Raw genomic sequence first — 20,404 nt, forward strand, 5'->3', positions numbered from 1 at the left:
ATCCTTCCATTTGCAACAACATGGATGGAACTGGAGGGTATAATGCTAAGTGAAATAAGTCAGTCAGAGAAAGACAGGTATCATATGTTTTCCCTCATATGTGGAACTTGAGAAACTTAACAGGAGACCATGGGGAAAGGGAAGGGGGAGAAATAGTTACAAACAGAGAGGGAGGGAGGCAAACCATAAGACACTCAAATACAGAGAACAAAGTGAGGACTGATGGGGGAGGGTGGGGGAGAGGAAAATGGGTGATGGGCATTGAGGAGGGTACTTGTTGGAATGAGCACTGGGTGTTGTATGTAAGCAATGAATCACAGGAATCTACCCCCGAAACCAAGAGCACACTGTATACACTGTATGTTAGCTAACTTGACAATAACTTATATTTAAAAAATAATTAAAAAAATAATTTAAAAAATTAAAAAAAAATAAAGGCAAGTTACCCAACCCGCAGTTTACCAGACCTGTTGGCCCTGGCAATTGGTGTTAAGTGAAGGAGTGACTTTTTTTTATCACGCCCCACCACCCCCCCCCCCCCCCCCCCCCCAGCCACCACTGTCCCTAGGTTAAGGGAAAATAGCCTTCATGTATTTTGTTTTTCTTTACAGGACATTTGCGAAGATATTTCTGATCATGTTGAGCAAATCCATGCCCTCCTTGAAACAGAGTTCTCCCTGAAGCTGCTGTCCTACTCGGTGAACGTGATTGTGGACATCCACGCCGTGCAGCTCCTCTGGCATCAGCTCCGAGTCTCGGTGCTGGTCCTGCGGGAGCGCATCTTACAGGGTCTGCAGGACGCCAATGGCAACTACACCAGGCAGACGGACATTCTGCAGGCTTTCTCCGAAGAGACAAATGAGGTGGGTATGTGAAGCCAAGTCATGTGTCATCACGTGTGACCATTTGAAGAATGTTCTCGGCTCAGAGATGTGGGATAGGAACTTCTCGTAGGTAAATAATCAGGGCCTGAGCTGGGCTTTGAATCTAGGTATAGTGACTGGAGGCTAGGGTACTTTTAATGTGAATAAAGCTTTAGACCAGAGTTAATTCATACCTGATGGTTTGCCCAGATACCACCCACAGTTGTTGGTACTCACCTGGCTTCTTGCTCCCCATTCAGTTATTTGATAAATATTTATTGAGCACTTACTATATGCTAAGCACTAGGTGCTAAGAGTATAATAGTGATCAAAATGTGGTCTTTTCCCTCAAGTGGTCTAGTAGGGGATAGAGACAGAAGGACAGACATTAAAGGCAGATTGTGATTAAGTCTACATATTGCTACTGGAAGATAGAAAAGGGGAACCTAATTCAGACAGGGAAGTCCCAGGTTGGACCTAAAGGAGAAGCAGTATTAGACTGGGTAACAAAGGTAGAAAATATTCCAGGCAAAAAGAATGGCATCATCAAAGATCCAGAAGTAAGAGAAAGAATGACAGTCTCAGAGAGCTATAGAAAGGATTGGAGCAAAAAGTTTAAGGGACCAGGATTACCTATTAGGTAAGCAGAGGTCAGATTATGAAGATGAAAAGTCATACTAAAACTCGTATTAAAAGAATTAGAATATATTTTAGGGAAAGAAAAAGAGTTTGGGGAATTGACATGATTAAATTCACGCTTTAAAAAAAGTCATTCTGGATGTAAGAAGTCAAATGGGTTTCAGAATTTTACACAACCAATATATTTGTATTTTTTTGTACTCATATTAAGGGTATTTTAAAGAGCTTATTGCTGTCACTTTTGATGCATGGCTTAAGAATGAAGACTGTGAATTTTAATCCAAGTAAACTCTCCTAACTCCAAATAAAATTGACATATGTATGAGAGCAAAGCATTGTGCTAAGCAGGGGCTGTGGTGTGTGTGTGTGTGTGTGTGTGTGTGTCTGTGTGTGTAGATAGATATGGTGTGTAGAATCATAGAATGTGTGCATATACATGTATATAGTTCCTTGGCTCTTGACATCCAGTTTAGTGCTCTACCTTTGGTTTTGTGGAAAATATATATTATAGAGGTTTACAAGACACATAAATAAGTAAGATTAACAGGTCTTATAATGAGTGTTGCATAATTTAGTATTAATGTTTCAGTGTCTCCAGCAATATCAACAACAACAAAACAAGTTTGTGCTTATTCTCATAAATGATTTATACTTGTTGATTATTGTTTTCATGATGATGCTCTTGCTGTAGCAAATTCCCTGAAGGCCCTGGAAGTTTATGAGAATCCAAATCTCCTAGGCTCACCTCTAGCTTTATGTCGTGTTCTTTGTTTTCATTCAGCTTTTGCTGCCATCAAGGCAGTGGGGGAGGTGATACCAACTTCAGTAGAGCCCTGTTTTAATCATAAGGTGATCCGTTGGTGTGTGTGTTAGTGCCCAGATGCCATCCCTCCCCGGTGCGATCCCTAGGTGGTCCTTGATTGGGACTCTTGTGGTCCTGAGAGGCTATTAAGAATCCCAAACTGTCCAACTTTGCCCTAAATCTGGTATTCATGAGGTATATGTAGTGAGGTAGAGATGAGAGTTGGGAAAGATTTTTCTAAATTCTGAAGAGCTCTTTAGAAATCTACCTGCCATCTTCAATCTATATATTTTTGTTGTTGTTTTTCCTCCTTATGTGTTCTGCTGGCTCTAACATCCAGTATTGATCAGTCATCAGATCTGCCTACTTTCTACTACTAGAGGGGGCATTAGAAATTATTGGATCAAACCAGTTCCCTTTATATATTTATTTATTCATTAAATAAACATTTACTAATCACCAACTCTTTGTTGTTGAGTGGGGGATAGAGCAGTGTTCTAGGATTTATTGTTATCATTGTTGTTGTTTTGTGGAATACTTTCATCATGTATTTGTGTCATTCATGAAGGGTAGCCCAGGTAATGATGAAAAAGCCATTGAGGCTAACTAATTGTCACTGGCCACTGTTTTATGTTTCAAGTTTATACTAAGTAGAATCCATTATGGTTCTCGCAATGTGAGCTCAACAGTTATTTACATATTTGATTGGAAACAATTTAGTGCATTTTCATATTTGGGATTCTTTAGTTCTGTCCTAAATATGCAAGAATATGTTGTGTGAGGGATAAAGGAACAGTGGATTCTCAGCCATCGGCTTTGTTGACATTTTTCTATGAATTGAAGCACTGTTTCCATTACCATCCTTCCCAAAACAATGGATACCTGATCCTATTTGTGCCTCTAGTGTGAATTCCATGAGACCATTTCAAAGACTGCTTAGTTTTATTTGTTTCTGCCAGCAAGCACACTGGGACTGTGAAAAATGGGAAGAGAATTGGGTTAAAATTCTAAGCTTCATCAGAATAAAGTCAGCTGTGGAAGATTTCTAGAATGAAGAAGGAAATGGCATAAAACAGGCTGATGACCTGGAATAGTAGATGTCCTTCCAGTGAAAGTGAATTTTTTTTCTCTTTTTGTAAGTCAGTTGAGTTTCTGAGCCATATTAGAGGATAAGTTGGGAAGCTGAAAAAGTGGCAAGTTCTCTCTTTTCTGTCTTTGCAAAAACAAAATGTTAAGTTTCATTCTTGTATTTAAATATGAAGCAGACCAAATTTGAAAACAAATTAACAAATGTTGTATTAAGATAAAACCAATCAAGTAAACAAATAAAAAGAACAGGGCAATTTTTACAACATTGTGTAAAAATGTGTTGTACTGAAATTTTTTATATTTCAGATACTTTGATAAACACTTTATATTTATTGTTTCATTTAGTAAGGAAGGTAAGAGATATTAAAAATAGTTCCATTTTATAGATGGGAAAAATTGAATCTAAGAGAGGTTAAGTGACTACCTCAGGGCATAAATCTAGGAATAAATAGAACAAAGAAAACTACCTCTTAATCAATCTCTGTTATAATAATAGTGATTCTTTCCTCCCTCTCTCCTCTGTCCCTCCCTTCCTTCCCACTTTCCTTTCTACCTCCCCTAAATACTTATTGATTTCCTACTATCTGTAAGGCAGTAGGCAGTCAGAGATGAATGAGACCTGTTAGGAATCACCTTCATAATTTTGTTAGAGCCTCAAACAGTTCCAGAGGGCAGGCAGGGATGGTCCCAGTATTCTTATTTTACAGATGATACTCTTGTATCCATCTTACAGATGACATGACTGAGGTTGAGGTAAAATCACACCAGTAGTGGTAACTATTAATAATATTAACACAATAGCAAACAGTGATTAAGCCAGATGGTGTGGCAAGCACTTTACCTAAATGATACTTAACCCTCTCTGTGGGAGTGCATTTATCCTTCCAGAGCACACACACCATCACCCTTTGTGTTCTATGAGCACTTGTCACAGGTCAATTTATATAATGACAAAGTATACGCTAGATCTGAACTTCATGAGTGTTGGTACTGGATTATAATCATCTCTATCAACCACAGCACCTTATTAGAATCACTGTATATAAAAATCTGATGGGTTAAGTTGAATTAAATAATGAAGATAATCACTGCTTTAGGGATAGAAGACGGAGATACTATTTTAGGTTGGTGGAATAGGATCAATCTTGGAAATTAATCATTTGACTCATAATTTTAGCCTGTAGAAAATAGAGACTCTTTGAATTTATTCCTGTGTGTTTTCCTCTTGCCCACCAGTAAGAGGTCTGTGACTTTATATGTTGGTAGTTGAAGCATAACAAACAGCATGTAGTGAGATTAGAGGAGGAAGGGGAAGGAGGGGCATATAATTTTTTTTTACTATACCCATGGTTAAAACCAGTAAATTCTATTTCAAACTCTCTTCTCAGTAAGAACTCTGAATAAGGGCACAAAACTAACCCTGATGTGACCATGGACACTGATATAACTTTGGGGGCTTTTTAATAGGGAGATATTCAAATCTCTAAATTATGAGTATTAAATCTCATATTCATTGGTAGCAAAATGCAGTTGTATAAAAAGAAAAGGTCTAAGAAGACATTTGGAAGAGCTTCAGTTAATCATAGGTGAGGAACAAAGCAAAATTTTTTGTTTTCAACGGGGGGCAGGGGAAGGGTTTCCTTGATGTCTGAAACCAGATAGAAGCCAGCAATAAAGTGAATAAATTATCCATCAATAAAGTGAATACATTACCATCTCCACAAAACATAAGCTTCATCTGAGAAACTGCTTCATAGCATATGAAATGGAGGTATATTCGAGCTTAGACATTGCTAGGCACCCATGACACAACTCACGGCACTACGCAATTAAATGTGATATCTCTGAAGAAAAAAGGACAGTAAAAACAACGCTCATTCTTCCCCACCTCCCTATCCACCCGAGGCTATTAATTACACACATTAGAAAACTGTCTGGGACGACTGGTCCAGAAGAAAGCAGTGGGGCTAAAAATATTAGTATTACTAAGCAATATTTTAGGAAATGAAACTCATTATTCATCTGCTCTGAGATACTTCAGAGAACTTTAAAAAAATGCCCTCTGCATGGTGAAATCTAGAAAAAGTACTTTTGAAGAATGTTCTTAGTAACAAACTGTGTTTAAAAAATACCTCAGGTACATGCTTATCATTTGGTCTTTAGGGTATGAAATGGATACTCTATATGCTGTTTTTTGTTTTGTTGTTCGGGGGGGATTTTTTTTTTTCACATTAAAAGTGCAGCATTATTAAAAATAGTTACCCCTGAGTGACACTCAGCCATGACAGAAATCTTGGCCTGGTTGGGAACAGGACGGGAGAGGCTTCCCTTTGGAGCACTAAGTGTCTTTGAGTATGGCATTTTCTTTTCCAAACAAAGGACTGGCTAAGGAAGGGATCTCTAGGGGAAGACTTAGGAAAAGGCAGCCATACCCTGTTATCTGAGATGTGGTTTCATGCCATATATTCATCTAATATTTCTTGACTACCAGTTATTTTTGAGCATAACAGTCTCCCTGATCTTAAGATACTTAAGACAGTATCTCAAAATGGAGACCAAATACTTTCCCAGGGCTGCAGCATTCTTACATGGCCAGAAACAGGCGCCTGACACTTGTAAGGGTCTAATTTTTACCTGAACTCTCAAATTTGTTTTTCTCTACCCATCAAAGAAACACTTTTACTTAAAACCTCTTTAACCTCACTGAAGTAGCTGCAGTGCTGTACTTTCATGACACAAATGATAGAAAATAATGCAAATTTCAACTAGTTAGTAATTTAAATACCAACTTATGGGATAGCTTGGGAACTTAACTATCATTAATAATACTAATTTTGTGAAGGAATAAGTTCTGAGTACTGAATTAAAAAATTTAAAAATACAACCTTGCTTTTATTTATTTATTGTTTAGCTTATTAATTAATTTGTTTTTTAATTTATATGTGAGTTAGTTAGCATATAGTGTAACAATGATTTCAGGAGTAGATTCCTTAATACCCCTTACCCATTTTGAGCATCCCCCCTCCAGCAACCCTCCAGCAACCCTCCAGCAACCCTCTGTTCTCTTTATTTAAGAGTCTCTTATGTTTTGTCCCACCCTGTTTTTATACTATTTTTGCTTCCCTTCCCTGGTGTTCATCTGTTTTGTATCTTAAAGTCCTCATATGAGTGAAATCATATCATATTTGTCTTTCTCTGACTAATTTCGCTTAGCATAATACCCTCTAGTTCCATCCACGTAGTTGCAAATGGCAAGATTTCATTCTTTTTGATTGCTGAGTAATACTCCATTACACACACACACACACACACACACACACACACACCACATCTTCTTTATCCATTCATCTGTTGATGGACATTGGGTTCTTTCCATACTTTGGCTATTGTTGACTAGTGCTGCTATAAACATTGGGGTGCATGTGCCCATGCGAGAAAGCACACCTGTATCCCTTGGATAAATACCTAGTAGTGCAATTGCTGGGTTGTAGGGTAGTTCTATTTTTAATTTTTAATTTTTACTGTTTTCCAGAGTGGCTGCACCAGTTTGTATTCCCACCAGCAGTGCAAAAGAGATCCTCTTTCTCCACATCCTCACCAACATCTGTAGTTGCCTGAACAACCCTGCTTTTAAAAAAATTTTTTAAATGTTTATTTATTTTTGAGAGAGACAGAGACAGAATGTGAGTGGGTTAGGAGCAGAGAGAGAGGGAGACACAGAATCAGAAGCAGTCTCCAGGCTCCGAGCTGTCGGCACAGAGCCCGACGTGGGGCTTGAACTCACGAGGCATGAGATCATGACCTGAGCTGAAGTCAGATGCTCAACCGACTGAGCCACCCAGGCACCCCAAACCCTGCTTTTAGATAAGAATTTCCATATTACTCTCTTAAAAATTGCATAAAGTATGACTTTTTTTGACTGGCTCATTTGTCAGTGGATCTGTCTTCTGACTTTGTTATTTCATGGGCTTAGTCCAGGAATGAAGCATAAAAGTCACACAATTTCATTTAGATAATTATTGTTGAGATTGGCAGTTAATAATGGTTACTCATTTTGTACAATGTAATTTAGCATAGGGATACCTCTCATTTTGATGACACTTTCCCCCTCAATATACTTGATCAGTAAAAGTAATAATAAATAAGTAGTAAGAGTGAACATTCATTGAGCACCTATCCATGTGCCAGACTTGTGTTTTGCATATATTATCTCCTTTAAAACTTACAACAGCCCTTGACATGGTTTATCACTTGTTTTTTACAGATGAAGGAAATGAGGTTTAGTGACATCAGGCTACTGGCTGATGGTCATATAGCTAATTAGTGTTGGAGCTAGAATTGGCTCTGAAACTTGGGCTTTTAGTCACTGGAGTCAGCTAAAACTACATAATCAGAGGAAGAAATTACATGAAGGCATAGAGATACATTCCAAAATATCATCATTCACCCATTCATTCATTTATTCAACAGATGTATCTGTGAATACTTACTCTATGCACATCACCATGCCAAATGTTGCAAATGTTCTGGTGAGTCAGCCATTTTTCATGTGCTTGTTACTCTCATGGTACTTACAAAATAGTGGAGAAACAAATTAATCAAGTAATCACAGAAGTATTTATTTATAGTTTGATGTAAATGCTTAAAAGAAAAACAACATAGTTTTATGAGAGCTTGTAAGAAAAAATGCCGACTTAGGTGGGAGTTTGGAATTTTGAAGAAGTGAAGCTTGGTCTGAGGTTTGAGGGGTGAGTAAGAGTAAACTAGTTAAGGGGTATTGTAGGTGGGAAATGTTCTTGACAGAGGAAATAGTATGTACAAAGGCCCTGAGGCAAAAGAAACGCATTATGTTCAAAAACTGAAAGGAGGACATTGCGGCTGGTATAGCCAGGGAGGGGAGAGTGACTTGAAAGAGTCCTCTACATGACTGTCCTTGGAAGGGTTTGGATTTTTAACCCAGCAGCAGGAAGCAAATAAAGACTTTAAGCATCACATTTGTAATTTGTCAAGATTACTCTAGTGACAATGTGGAAAACAAACTGGAGGAGGGGGTGTGTCTGTTTAAAATAATAGCCAATGAATCAAAGAAAATTATGATATAGAGGTCAGAGTGTGGACTCAGGGTCGGAAGGCCTGCATTTAAGGCCTAGTTCAGCCCCTAGTTGTGAGGCTGTATGCTAGTTACGTACCTTCTTTTGGCTTAGGCTCCTCCTATATAAAACAGGGACAATGGTACAGGCCCCAGAAGAAAGTTATTGCGAGGATTAAATGAAAAATTAATAGTAGTAATCAACCATCCCCACTTATAGATGAGGAAGCTGAGGCTTAGAAAAGTTAAATGAGGTTTATTAGTATTTATCTGAGTGTTGTGGGTACCAGTAAGGGGAGTAAGAGATAAATGCAAGGTGAAGGTGGGAAGGGAGAGAAAATTTCCAAAAGTAAAACAAACAAATGAACAACAACAACAACAACAACCAGTGCAAGGTCCTAGAATGACCAGATCGTGGGATAACCTGGCTGAAAGGACACAGGGTCCAGCGGCCATGTGACCTCTGCCTTCAGTTTGCTCACCCGGTTCTTCCTCCAGGAGAAAAGAGGCCTGAAGGGATAAATGACCCTCCATGTTTTAGTTTCCTTCCTTCATCTCCTAAGGGGCTAGATTAGACCAGGCTTTACTTAGCATGGTAGGCATCACAGGATTCCAGGGCCCTTCTGTCTTCAGCTAATCATCCATCAAAAGTCTCCCTGTTTGTTGTGTGATATTAGAAAACTGTATTAGTGATGACACAAAAGCCTTAATCACATAATTAAAGATTAAAAATTAAAAATACTAGTAAAGCTATTTGATGGCATAGGGGGGTTTCAAATCAAACTGGGCTATCTTGAATTATAAATAACAAGGGAGAAAGGCACTTGGTACCTAACACACACAAATGGGAGTGGGGGCAAGAAATGCATGCCGAGAGAGAGAGAGAGGACAGGGACTGAGATGGTAAGGTTTTAATATTCATTACTCTTCCCCAGGTTTACCTGTGTCTACCTTCAAAAGGGTGGGTACAAACAGAAGCTGGTCTGGAACTATTTCTGTGATGTATGCAAATCATAGTTCACCTTCCTGTGCATTGTGAATATGACAAATAAATATGAAATATGTAGTTAACATGTCAAACTTAGTGTAATTAATTATACCACTTAAAAATATTTATTGGGCATCTTCTATAAGCTAACCACTGTGGTAGGTGCTAGAATGATAGCAAGGGGTAAAACAGATGTTCATGGAGATTTTACTCTTAGCGTTACTTGGTTCCCAGAATATCATTACATAAGGCATTGCATAAAAAATGAATTATTCAATGAACGGTATGCTATTTTAAAATAGAAAGTTAAGGCAATAATGGATATTTTTGGCTTGACCTTGACCATTTCTATCAAGGCTTTATTCTCCAGATTAAAGGAATATCCAATATTTAAGAACAGGATACTATATAAAGCAATATAATTGATTAATATGCCTTTCTGTATGTTAAACCAGAAGAAATTGAGACAGCTGCATTTTTGACCTTTACAGTGGCCTCTGCTGAGATTTCATTTGAACAGCAGTTGAGTGTAATTGATGTTGCATTTACTGAAACTGTTGCCCTTGTCTGTTTCAGGGCCGACTTGATTCTCTAACAGAAGTGGATGACTCAGGACAGTTAACTATCAAATGCTCTCAAAATTACTTGTCCCTGGATTGTGGTATTACTGCTTTTGAACTGTCTGACTACAGTCCAAGTGAGGATTTGCTCGGTGGCCTAGGTGACATGACCTCTAGCCAGGTCAAAACCAAACCCTTTGACTCTTGGAGCTACAGCGAGATGGAAAAGGAGTTCCCCGAGCTCATCCGAAGCGTTGGGTTACTCACGGTGGCTACTGACCCCGTCCCTCCCAACTGCAGCGAAGCAGTCAGGGAGGAGAGGTCGCAAGTATCTCTTTCAGCAGATGACAGAGGTGGATGCAAGAAAAACAGTGCTTCTACCGTCGAGGAGCCACCAGGCTTAATGCCTGGGACATCATCTTCAGGGGAGGCTCTGACAAATGCTGAACAACCCCCTTCTGAGGCTGTGAAGCAAGAATCCAGTTCCTCCTCCCAGCTTGGGGCAAAGAACCAACAGCCTCTGCCTTGTGAAAATGCAACTCCCAAGCGATCCATCAGAGATTGCTTTAATTATAATGAGGACTCTCCCACGCAGCCCACATTGCCAAAAAGAGGGCTTTTCCTTAAAGAGGAAACTTTTAAGAATAATCTGAAAGGCACTGTTACAAAGAAGCAGATGGCTGATCTCAAGCCTGAGTTGAGCAGAAGCACCCCTTCTCTGGTGGAAGCTCCTGACAGATCCAAGCTTTGTCTGGTGTTACAGTCTTCCTACCCCAACAGCCCGTCCGCTGCCAGCCAGTCATATGAGTGTTTGCACAAGGTTGCAGATGGGAATCTTGAGAACACAGTCAAAAGTCACATTAAGGAAATATCCTCCAGCCTGGGGAGGCTTAGTGACTGCCATAAAGAGAAACCTCGACTTAAGAAGCCACACAAGGCCCCAGCAGAGGTGCCTCTGTGCCGAACACCCAAACGGGGAGCCGGTTCAGGCAAGCAAGCCGAAAACATGAGGAGCTCAGTAGTGTCGAATGGGATTCCTTCAGGTACTTCCAATGCCACAGAGAGGCCAGAAACAGACTCCGTTTCCACATCCTCACTGGAGCCGTGTAACCAGAGAAGTTGGGATGCTAAATTGCCAGTGAGGTCAGAGACATCCAGTTCACCACCTCTTACTCAAAGTAGTGAATCTTCTGCTGGCTCAGACAGCATCCTGTCTCCAGTGCCCCTTCTTTCAAAACACAAAAGCAAAAAAAGTTACTCCTCCTCCCCAAGTCATGTCAGCAGGAATGGTCAGGTCGTGGAGGCCTGGTATGGCTCCGACGAATACCTGGCACTGCCCTCACACCTCAAGCAGACAGAAGTTTTAGCTCTGAAATTGGAAAACCTAACAAAGCTTCTGCCTCAGAAACCCAGAGGAGAAACCATTCAAAATATCGATGACTGGGAACTGTCTGAAATGAATTCGGATTCTGAGATCTACCCCACGTACCATGTCAAGAAGAAGCATACGAGGCTAGGCAGAGTGTCTCCCAGCTCGTCCAGTGACATAGCCTCTTCACTGGGAGAGAGCATGGAGTCTGGCCCCCTGAGTGACATTCTTTCTGATGAGGAGTTGTGTATGCCTCTCTCTGGTATGAAAAAATACATTGATGAGAAGTCGGAGAGAGCTTCATCCTCTGAGAAAAACGAGAGCCATTCTGCCACAAAATCTGCTTTAATTCAGAAACTGATGCAAGATATTCAACACCAAGACAACTATGAAGCCATATGGGAAAAAATAGAGGTAAGGTGGTCTTCTTGACTTGAAAGAGTTCCTATATGATCTTTGGAAATAATGCTGGAAAAAGGTCAACCCCTGCCCATCACCATCATAAAAAGTGTAGCTATTTTTCATAATCCTGATTCCCCGAAGATAGAAAAGAAAAAGCACAATGATCACTGCACTGTTGCAGAATGTGCATCATTAGGAACGACCCTTGTCAGTGCATTAGCTTGGTGTGGCGCTGCTTGGTGCAGGAATCTCTGTTGATATTGGTGACACCCATCATGACTCCTGGTGAATGGTGGGCCCCCTTGAATGGAACACGAAATAAAGCAGAACGGCAGCCGTGCACAGACCAGTACGTCAGGAGTATGTGAATGGAATATTGTAGTTGTCCTCACTGCTTTTTGATTGGTTTGTTCTAACCCGAGAACAGCTTACCATTCCCAATGTTAGCTCCCTATAGAAATAGACCAGATGTTTCTAATTAGTGGGGAGACCTTGTTTTTCTTCAGTCTTCCTCCTCTTTGAGGCCCCTGGCTGATCACCATGCTCTCTGTACTGTGTACCATCCATGGGCTCTGAGATGAGGTGGGGGTGATATCTTGGATAAATCTGTACTTTTAGAATGGACTATTAGATGAAGTATTTGAAGGCAGATGTCAAAATTCTCTGGACTGAGCTCCATAATTTAAGCTGTGATTTAAGACACTGGATAAAAGTATAGTACACATGGACAGGCTAACCTGGAGGAGGAAAATGAAGGTGCCTAAAACAAAGGAAGAGTTAATGTCAATAGACAATCATAACATATATTAATGATTATTTTTACTAAGAATTTATATATTCAATCCTCACAACATCCCTATTGTATGGTTAAGGAGACTGAGGCTGAGAGAGATCAGGTACCTGCTCTAGAACCCATACTTATTAACTAAATGCTCCCATGCCTCTCAGTAAGAAAGTGATCAATATATACTGCATGCAAATACCGTAGTATTGGAAAGAGGAAATAATATCAGTGGAGTTAGGATTTGCCTGGGGCATTCTTGTCAAGTGCGAGAACTTCAGTGGAGTTTTGAAGAGTATACCAGGATTTAGACAGAGAGGACAGTGGGTATTTCAGGCAGGAGGAGCATAAACCAAAATACAGAGGTGGGAACTGGGAACGAGCATGTTTATGGGGGGTGGGGAGGTACAGAGAACTGTCCTGACTGGAAGGTTTTAAACAGAAAGCAATGAAAGTTCCGATATATGTAATAGACCTGGTTGCTACAAGGCCCTGAAGACCAGAGCAAGGCAATTAGAATTTCCTCACCAGACACCTATGGAAACTTCTCTGAAAGTGAAGCTACTTCTACTGTGAGTAGTAATGTAAGCCACAACAACTAATGGTTCCCGGGCTCTTATTTCATGCTTGGCTCTGTGATAAGAGCTTTATGTGCTTTATTCTGTTTAAGTCATAGGAGGTAGGACTTTTTTAGGTGAAGAAGCTAAGGCAGAACAGATTAGAAAATTTGCTTTAGGCCTCATAGCTAGTAATCACAGAGTAAGGATTTGAACTCAGAGGCACCACACTTAAAAGCAGTGTAGGCCATGGCCTCCAATAGCCTTTCTGGAAGATTTAGTTGACAGGAACAGGAAGGAGGTCATGATAAATGTGATGGTGACCAGGGCAGAGATACTGGCCTGTGGCAGCCAATCTGAGGGACTTCTGTGTTGTGGGACAGGCAAGGGTGGGGAGGGCTGTTGAAGGAAGTGAGCTGGATCCAGAAAACTGGCTCCAGGCCTTGCTCAGTCATTAAAGCCTAGAGTGGCCCATGGCTAATCATGTTTCGTTCTGGGTCTTGTTTCTTCTTTTGTAAATAGAAATGTTTTAAGCAGATAATGGCTACAATACCAACTTACAATGGTAGCACGTTTTGTTTCCATTATTGTGTAAGGATGAAGCCAAGTGTTCAGCCTCTTCCTTCCTCAGGAGGAAGCATTTGGATGGGTAGCTGGCTTGAGGTGGAGGGGAGGCAGGTAATTTAAAAAATAAATACACTGATGTTGATTATATGATACAACTGTTAAGGGAAAGTGTCTTGTAGGGAGTTGGAAATTTTGTCCCCGAGTTGGCATATGAAGCAAAGGCTGAAAGAAGATTAAGACACTTGGTCAGTCTACCCTCCCTTCCCCCTTCAGTGGGGCAGCTGCCAACCCCCAGGTCAGTTGACCTAGGATATCACATTCCAGCTTTGATCTACCTGTGGGCCCAGAGAACCTTTTCTACCTGCAAATGTAACATAATAACAAGGGTGTTAACCATCCTCTTGGTACCAGGCTTCTACTAGGCACTTTCCCTGCAGTAATTCTCTCATAGGATTCTCAAACAGCCCTACAGCATAGATTTTATTACCCAAAATGGACCACTTCTTTTTCCCCCTTGTGCTCCCACTCTGGTCCTAGCCACCATCATCATCTTCTGTCTGGTTTACTGCACTAGCCTCCTAACCGGTCTGTCTGCTCCCATCCTGCTCCCATTATGGTCTGTTTCTAAGACAGCAGCCAGAATGATCCTTTTAAAATATAAATCAGATCATATCATGCCTCTGCTCAAAACCCCAAACAGTTCCTGTCAATTGAGAGGCCCCTGATTTCCTCTCTGACCTGATTTCCAACTGCTCTTCCTCACGGTCACTTCACCCCATTCCCACTGGCCTCCTTGCTGTTCCAGGAAGGAACAAGCTGGGCATGCCCCTGCCTTTAGGACCTCTGTCAGTTCCCTCTGCCTGCATCTTTCCATCAGATGCCCTCATTTCTAATTTTGTTAACCTCTTCTGTGTCTACTGAAATACCAACTTCTTAAGGGAAGCCTACCCTCACCACCTTTTAAAAGGTGTCCCCTGAACTGTTTTATTTTTTTTTCTACAGCTCTCACTGTATTCTACCATTTTATTCTGTTTACTATGGTTTTTGTTTTAGTATGTTTACTGTTTCCCTTGCTTGAATGAGAGGTCTGTGAGGGAAGAAGTATTTATCTGTTAAGCATGCTAATGAATATAATGAACTTATAACAGTGCCTGGTACATAGTAAGTGCTCAGTAAAGACTGAATTCATTCGAATGAATGAATCCCATTTTAGAGTGGCTGAATCTGAATTCAGAGAGACGAAATCATTTTCCTAGGCTTCCCAGCTAGTAAGTCATAGAGCAAGTCTTCAAGCCCCATGTGCTTTACTCTATTCACTAGATAAAGTCTTGAGAATAGATGAATTCCCTGAGAAAATGAGGATAGAGAATAGAAGAGGGGTGATAACTGAGACTCAAGTTGTAGCCCAGCTATAAGGCAGAAACAAAGAATAGGCCCATCTGTAGGGACCAGGAAGGGACAGAGAGGATTCTTGGGTGTTAAATAAATGGATGGAGAAGGGATGTGAGATGGATATTAGCTTTGTTCTCTGTAAAAGGGAGATTGAGAAGAATAATAACAAAGAAAAAAAAAACAACCCTTAGATTTAGTTGAGAGTCAGTGAGGACCTTCGAGAAAAATGGACTCAATGAAAGAGTAGAAGTAGAAGCTGGAATACAGATGATTGAGAAGTGAGAGAATCATTCCTACTAGCTCAAGGAACTAGGTTGAGAAAGCAATATGAGACAAAAGACGATAGTTGAAAGTAAAGTCAAATAAAAGTTTCATTAAAAAAGTAAAGCTTATTTGAAGGCAGAAAAGAAAAGAGAGATTGAGGTGGCTGGGAAGAATGTGTAAATGTGGCACACACTGAACCAAGAAGGGAGGGAGTGTGCAATCTGTGGGGAGAATTCTGGCCTGATATAAAAAAGTTATAAAATGCTGAAGAATGTATCCTGCTTCAGACTCCACCCTTATCAAAGGGAAAGTGGGGTGTTTCCTCCTCCCTTCCCATCCCGAGTTCCCCTGCCTCCTTTCTGAGTCGCACAGAACACAAGGTAGAAGGCACATAAAAGGCCACTAACAGACTAGGGATTTTATGGGGCTGTGATAGAATCCCTGGGACAACACCCGAGTGACAAGTGTCACAGATGCCATTTAGGTTCCTGTCATTCCCCACCCCTCACATTTGGGTCCTTCTTAAAGTGGGCTGGTTTTGTGAATGTGAAAATTTTCTCTTTATTTTTTTTATTCTGTAGGAAAATTAATTTCTTTGAATAGATAATGTATTCACATGGCTTAAAAACATATATGTTTAAAAATATCCAGTAAAGAGTTTCTAGATAGTTCAGTCAGTTAAGCATCCAACTCTTGATTTCATGATCTCAGGTCATAATCTCACAGTTTGTGGGATCGAGTCCTCATTGGGCTCTGCACTGACAGTGTGAAGCCTGCTTGGGATTTTCTCTCTCAATCTCTCTCTCTGCCCCTCCCTGTCTTGTGTGCTGTCTCCTCTCTCTCTCTCTCTCTCTCTCTTTCTCTTTCTCTCAAAAACAAAATATCCAGTAAAAAACTCTCTATCCTTATTCCACATCTTGAGTTCCCACCCCATCAAAGGTGATCACTGTTGTTTTGGTTTATGTGTCCTTTAAGAAGTGCTTTACACATATACAAGCAAATGCAAACATATTTATTAAGTGATATTTTAAAACCTAAGAAACAAGTTGCAGCCTGTTCTTCTCCGCAAATAAAAATGTTTCTGTTAACTAACTCTGTGAGTTCCTAAGGGATGTCCCTTTCCCAATCTCTCAGTGGGAGTTGAGGGAATTTTGCTGAGACATGGTTGATCCTTCCAGAACCTATTGTGTGGATGAGGTAATTGAGCATTTCAGGTCTGAATGTTCACCTCCAATAGGAGCTTCTCAAGGTGTAAAATTAAAAGTGAAAAACATGAGTCAAGTTATTGAACCAGACCCATTTATTGCAAAACATTTAAGAAATGTTCAAAAAAAATTTGCTGACCCCTGCTCTAGAGTAAGGAAGAAAGAAGGGAAATGATTTCTTATCAGCATCTACTATGTGCCAGGTTCTGATATAGGTTCTTTCATTTAACTTGTATGACAACCCTGTGGAAGAGCTCTTATTGGTCTTGTTTTACTGATGTTGGATCTGAAGCTCCAATGCTAATGACTTGCCCAGGGTCATACTGCTGCTAATATGAGAGCTGGGATTCCAACTGAGATGCCAGGACTGACCTGGTTTTCTCCTACAGATATAGTCCAATGCCAGGGGAGTTAGACAATAATCACATACACAGATAAAATCTATTCAGAAAACCCACAAACCACTACTAGATTCATAAGTGAATAGCGTGACTTCTTCCTCATGACCTGACTAGAAATGAACTGCCTAATGAGTAGTCACTTGTTTAAGGTGAGCAATTTTGACACCAGATTAACAGCTATATGATTTGCAGGAGGGCTGGGAGAATGCAGTACAGTGTGGTGTCACCTCAGTGAAGCATTTCAGGAGATCTGTCCTTTGGGGTATAGTGCAAGGTCCACTTTTCACATCACAGACTTCCTGCTCACACTAAGTTCTCAAAGCTCATCCTGGAAGATGTTACTCCATTAGGTTGAGCTCACTGGTACCAAGCTGATAGATACATGACGTAACTGATCCCTTTTCTCTCCACCAACCAGTGTCTTCAAGTGCCAGATTATGGCATCTCAACTAGAGTTCAGTGACCCAACTCTTGTTAGCATTTTATCTCAGACATCTATAACCTGATTTTAAAAACTTCTTTGGTGCCAGCTAAGGATGTCTTTGCACATAAGTTATTTCAGAATCAGTGCAGCAAATACTTAGCCAAGTGCTTGCTTTTTGTAACTAGGCTATGTAAAATTGTAGTCAAGTCTGTGGTAGCAGTATGAAGGCAGCCACCCTTGCTACTGCCTCAAGATGGAGCAGGGAGCTGGTTGGTTAACCCAGAGTAATGTGAATGTAGAAGAGATTTGGTCCTGGGATTAACTTGGCACTGATTCCTTTTTTCAGGAGATAAAATGGGTCCATATAGAAGTTGTCCTATCTTTTACCCTCATTTTGACTGTATGTTGACTCATCGATGATACCATGCTGATGATGGCAGTCATTAAAGAAATAGCACATAGTCCTGAGTTTTCTTCCTTTTCTTTTCTTCATTGTGATGAAAAGGACATAGCATAAAGTTTGCCATTTTAACTGTTTTTAAGTGTACAGTTCATTAGTGTTAAGTATATTCATACTGTTGTGAAACCGATCTCAGAAGTCTTTCATCTTGCAAATCTGAAACTCTACCCACTAAACAGAAACTTCTCTTTCCTCCATCTCCCTCAGCCCCAGTAACCACAATTCTACTTTCTGTTTCTATGGATTTTAGATACCTCATATCAGTGGAATTATATAATATTTGTCTTTTGTGACTGATCTGTTTCATGTAACATAATGTCCTCTGGGTTCATCCATGTTGTAGCATATGACAGGATCTCCTTACTTTTTAAAGCTGAATAATAATCCATTGTGTATCTATACCATATTTTGTTTTTTCATCATCTGTGGAAGGATATCTGGTTTGCTTCCCCCTCTTGGCTATTGTGAATAGCACTGTTATGAATGTAGGTGTGCAGATACCTCTCTGAGACTCAGTTCTCAATTCTTTTGGGTATATATCCAGAAATGGGATTGGTGGATCACATGGTAGTTCTATTTTTAATGTTCAAGAAACCTCCATACCATTTTCCATAGAAGTTACTCCATTTGTAATTACATCAGTAGTGCACAAGAGTTCTATTTTCTCCACATCCTTGCCAACATTTGTTATTTTCTGTTTTTTTTTTAATAATAGCCATCCTAATGGGTGTGGAGTGGCATCTCATTGTGGTTTTGATTTGTAGTTCTCTGATGATTAGTAATGTTGAGGCATCTTTTCATATGCTTGTTGGTCATTTGTATACCATCTCTGGAGAGGTATTCAAGTTCTTTGCCCATTTTTAATTAGGTTATTTGATGTTTTGTTGTTGAGCTGTAAGAGTTCTTTATATATTATGGATATTAACCCTTTATTATACATATGATTTGGAAAGATTTTCTCCCATTCTGTAGGTTGACTTTTTACTCTCTTGAATGAGACCTTGATGCACAAAAATTTTTAAGTATGCTGTATTTCCATTTGTTTTTGCCTTTGTTTCCTATGCTTTTGGTGTTATAGCCAAGAAATCGTTGCAAAGTTCAATGTCATGAAGATTTTCCTCTATGTTTTTTGTAGGAGTTTTATAGTTTTAGGTCTTTGAGTTTTCCTTTATTTTTTCTCAGTGTGATTACTGCTCATGTTTTAAGGATCTCACCCCAGGCTTTCTTGTGAGATAGGATGCAGCTTCATAGCTAGAGCCAAGTCACCTTCTGGGATTTGTTTAAACACACACACACACACACACACACATTCGGAGTCACTCTTTTTAATAATCTCAGCTGGGCATTATTTATTTGATTTGAGATTTGAATAAGTCTCATTTGAAATACAGATTTATCTTTCTTATTCACCCCCAAGAGTAGCTTATAATCAAGGTCTGCCACAAATTTGATTCTCACTCACTTTTGACATTTCTTTTATACCAATCACGTACCAGTTTTCCTAGAGTCGTTGGAGTGGTAGTCTGCTCTTAGGTGTTGATATGATCTCCTAAGAGCATCAGGTAAGAAGCATTTTAAGTTTATTGGATTCGACTGTTTTTCACTGGCATTTCATTTTGTATGTGCATTTCCTTTATGATAACTGTTTTCTTTTGGTTGCTGGTCTTCCTCTTGTCTCTCATTTCCTTCTCTTCCTTACATCTTCTTTCTCATTCCTTTTTCTTTACTTTTATTTCTGGACTCTCTGGTTTTCACTTTCTGGCTCCTGTTTCTCTTTTTAATTTTTTTCCCAAGAGTATCTTCTACTTTCTCCCTTTAATATTGCCCTAGATTCTCAGATTCCGGACATGAGAGCACTTTGAGTTGGCTTTTCATGACTATCTAAGCTTGAATTTCCTCCCTTCAGTGCATTTCTTAGTCTTAGAAACATGTATCTAGAGATTTGAGGAATTGTTTAGATGCAAGAATAAAGAAAATAATAATTTAGTTTAAATATCAAGGAAAAAGATTCTTAATGAATTGGGAAGGCTTAGCTTTGTAGTTGGAAGATTCAAAAGTCCTAAAGGATCACTAATTGAACATAAGTTGATAGTACAGAAGATGATTCAACAAAAGGTGTAATATAATAGCAGAATGCTGTAGGAACTCCGTATTCTCTTCTTTATTTATACTATGTACAACCTAAATTTTTGTCTTAGAATTTGTCTTCTGGGCTTAGACAGAAGCCCAGAGGAGTTTTATAGGAGTTTTATAGTTTTAGGTCTATAAACTATAGACCTATTTTTAATTATGTTGTCAACATAATTGAAAGTGCTGTGCTTATTACTACATAAGATAGTATTTGGTAAATACCATGTGGAAAGTCATACAATGGGGGGACAGAGGACAGAAGATAATAACAAGTATAACTAGATCAAGCCTCATAGAAGAGGAACTACTTGAGCTGGGTCTTGAATGGTGAGTAGAATTTAGATAGAGATAAGGAGGTGGAAGGTTAATGACTGAAATTTTGGCATAAGCTAAGGTTAAGGTCAAGAATATTTAAGATGTAT

General features: G+C 39.7%; 1 protein-coding gene across 7 annotated transcripts in view; it reads left to right on the top strand.

The window, feature by feature from the left end:
- The window catches only part of AKAP6 (A-kinase anchoring protein 6), a 558,374-nt gene that overhangs the window by 269,032 nt on the left and 268,938 nt on the right, over positions 1-20,404 (top strand). For all 7 annotated transcript variants that reach the window (XM_078448340.2, XM_060619471.3, XM_060619475.3 and 4 more), the window contains 2 exons: positions 612-863; positions 10,047-11,813. In XM_078448340.2, coding sequence (XP_078304466.2) covers positions 612-863; positions 10,047-11,813 — 2,019 coding nt within the window. The remainder of the gene's footprint in view (positions 1-611; positions 864-10,046; positions 11,814-20,404) is intronic.

This window comes from Panthera onca, chromosome B3, assembly GCF_046562875.1.
Source record: "Panthera onca isolate mPanOnc1 chromosome B3, mPanOnc1 haplotype 2, whole genome shotgun sequence".
Taxonomy (NCBI): domain Eukaryota; kingdom Metazoa; phylum Chordata; class Mammalia; order Carnivora; family Felidae; genus Panthera; species Panthera onca.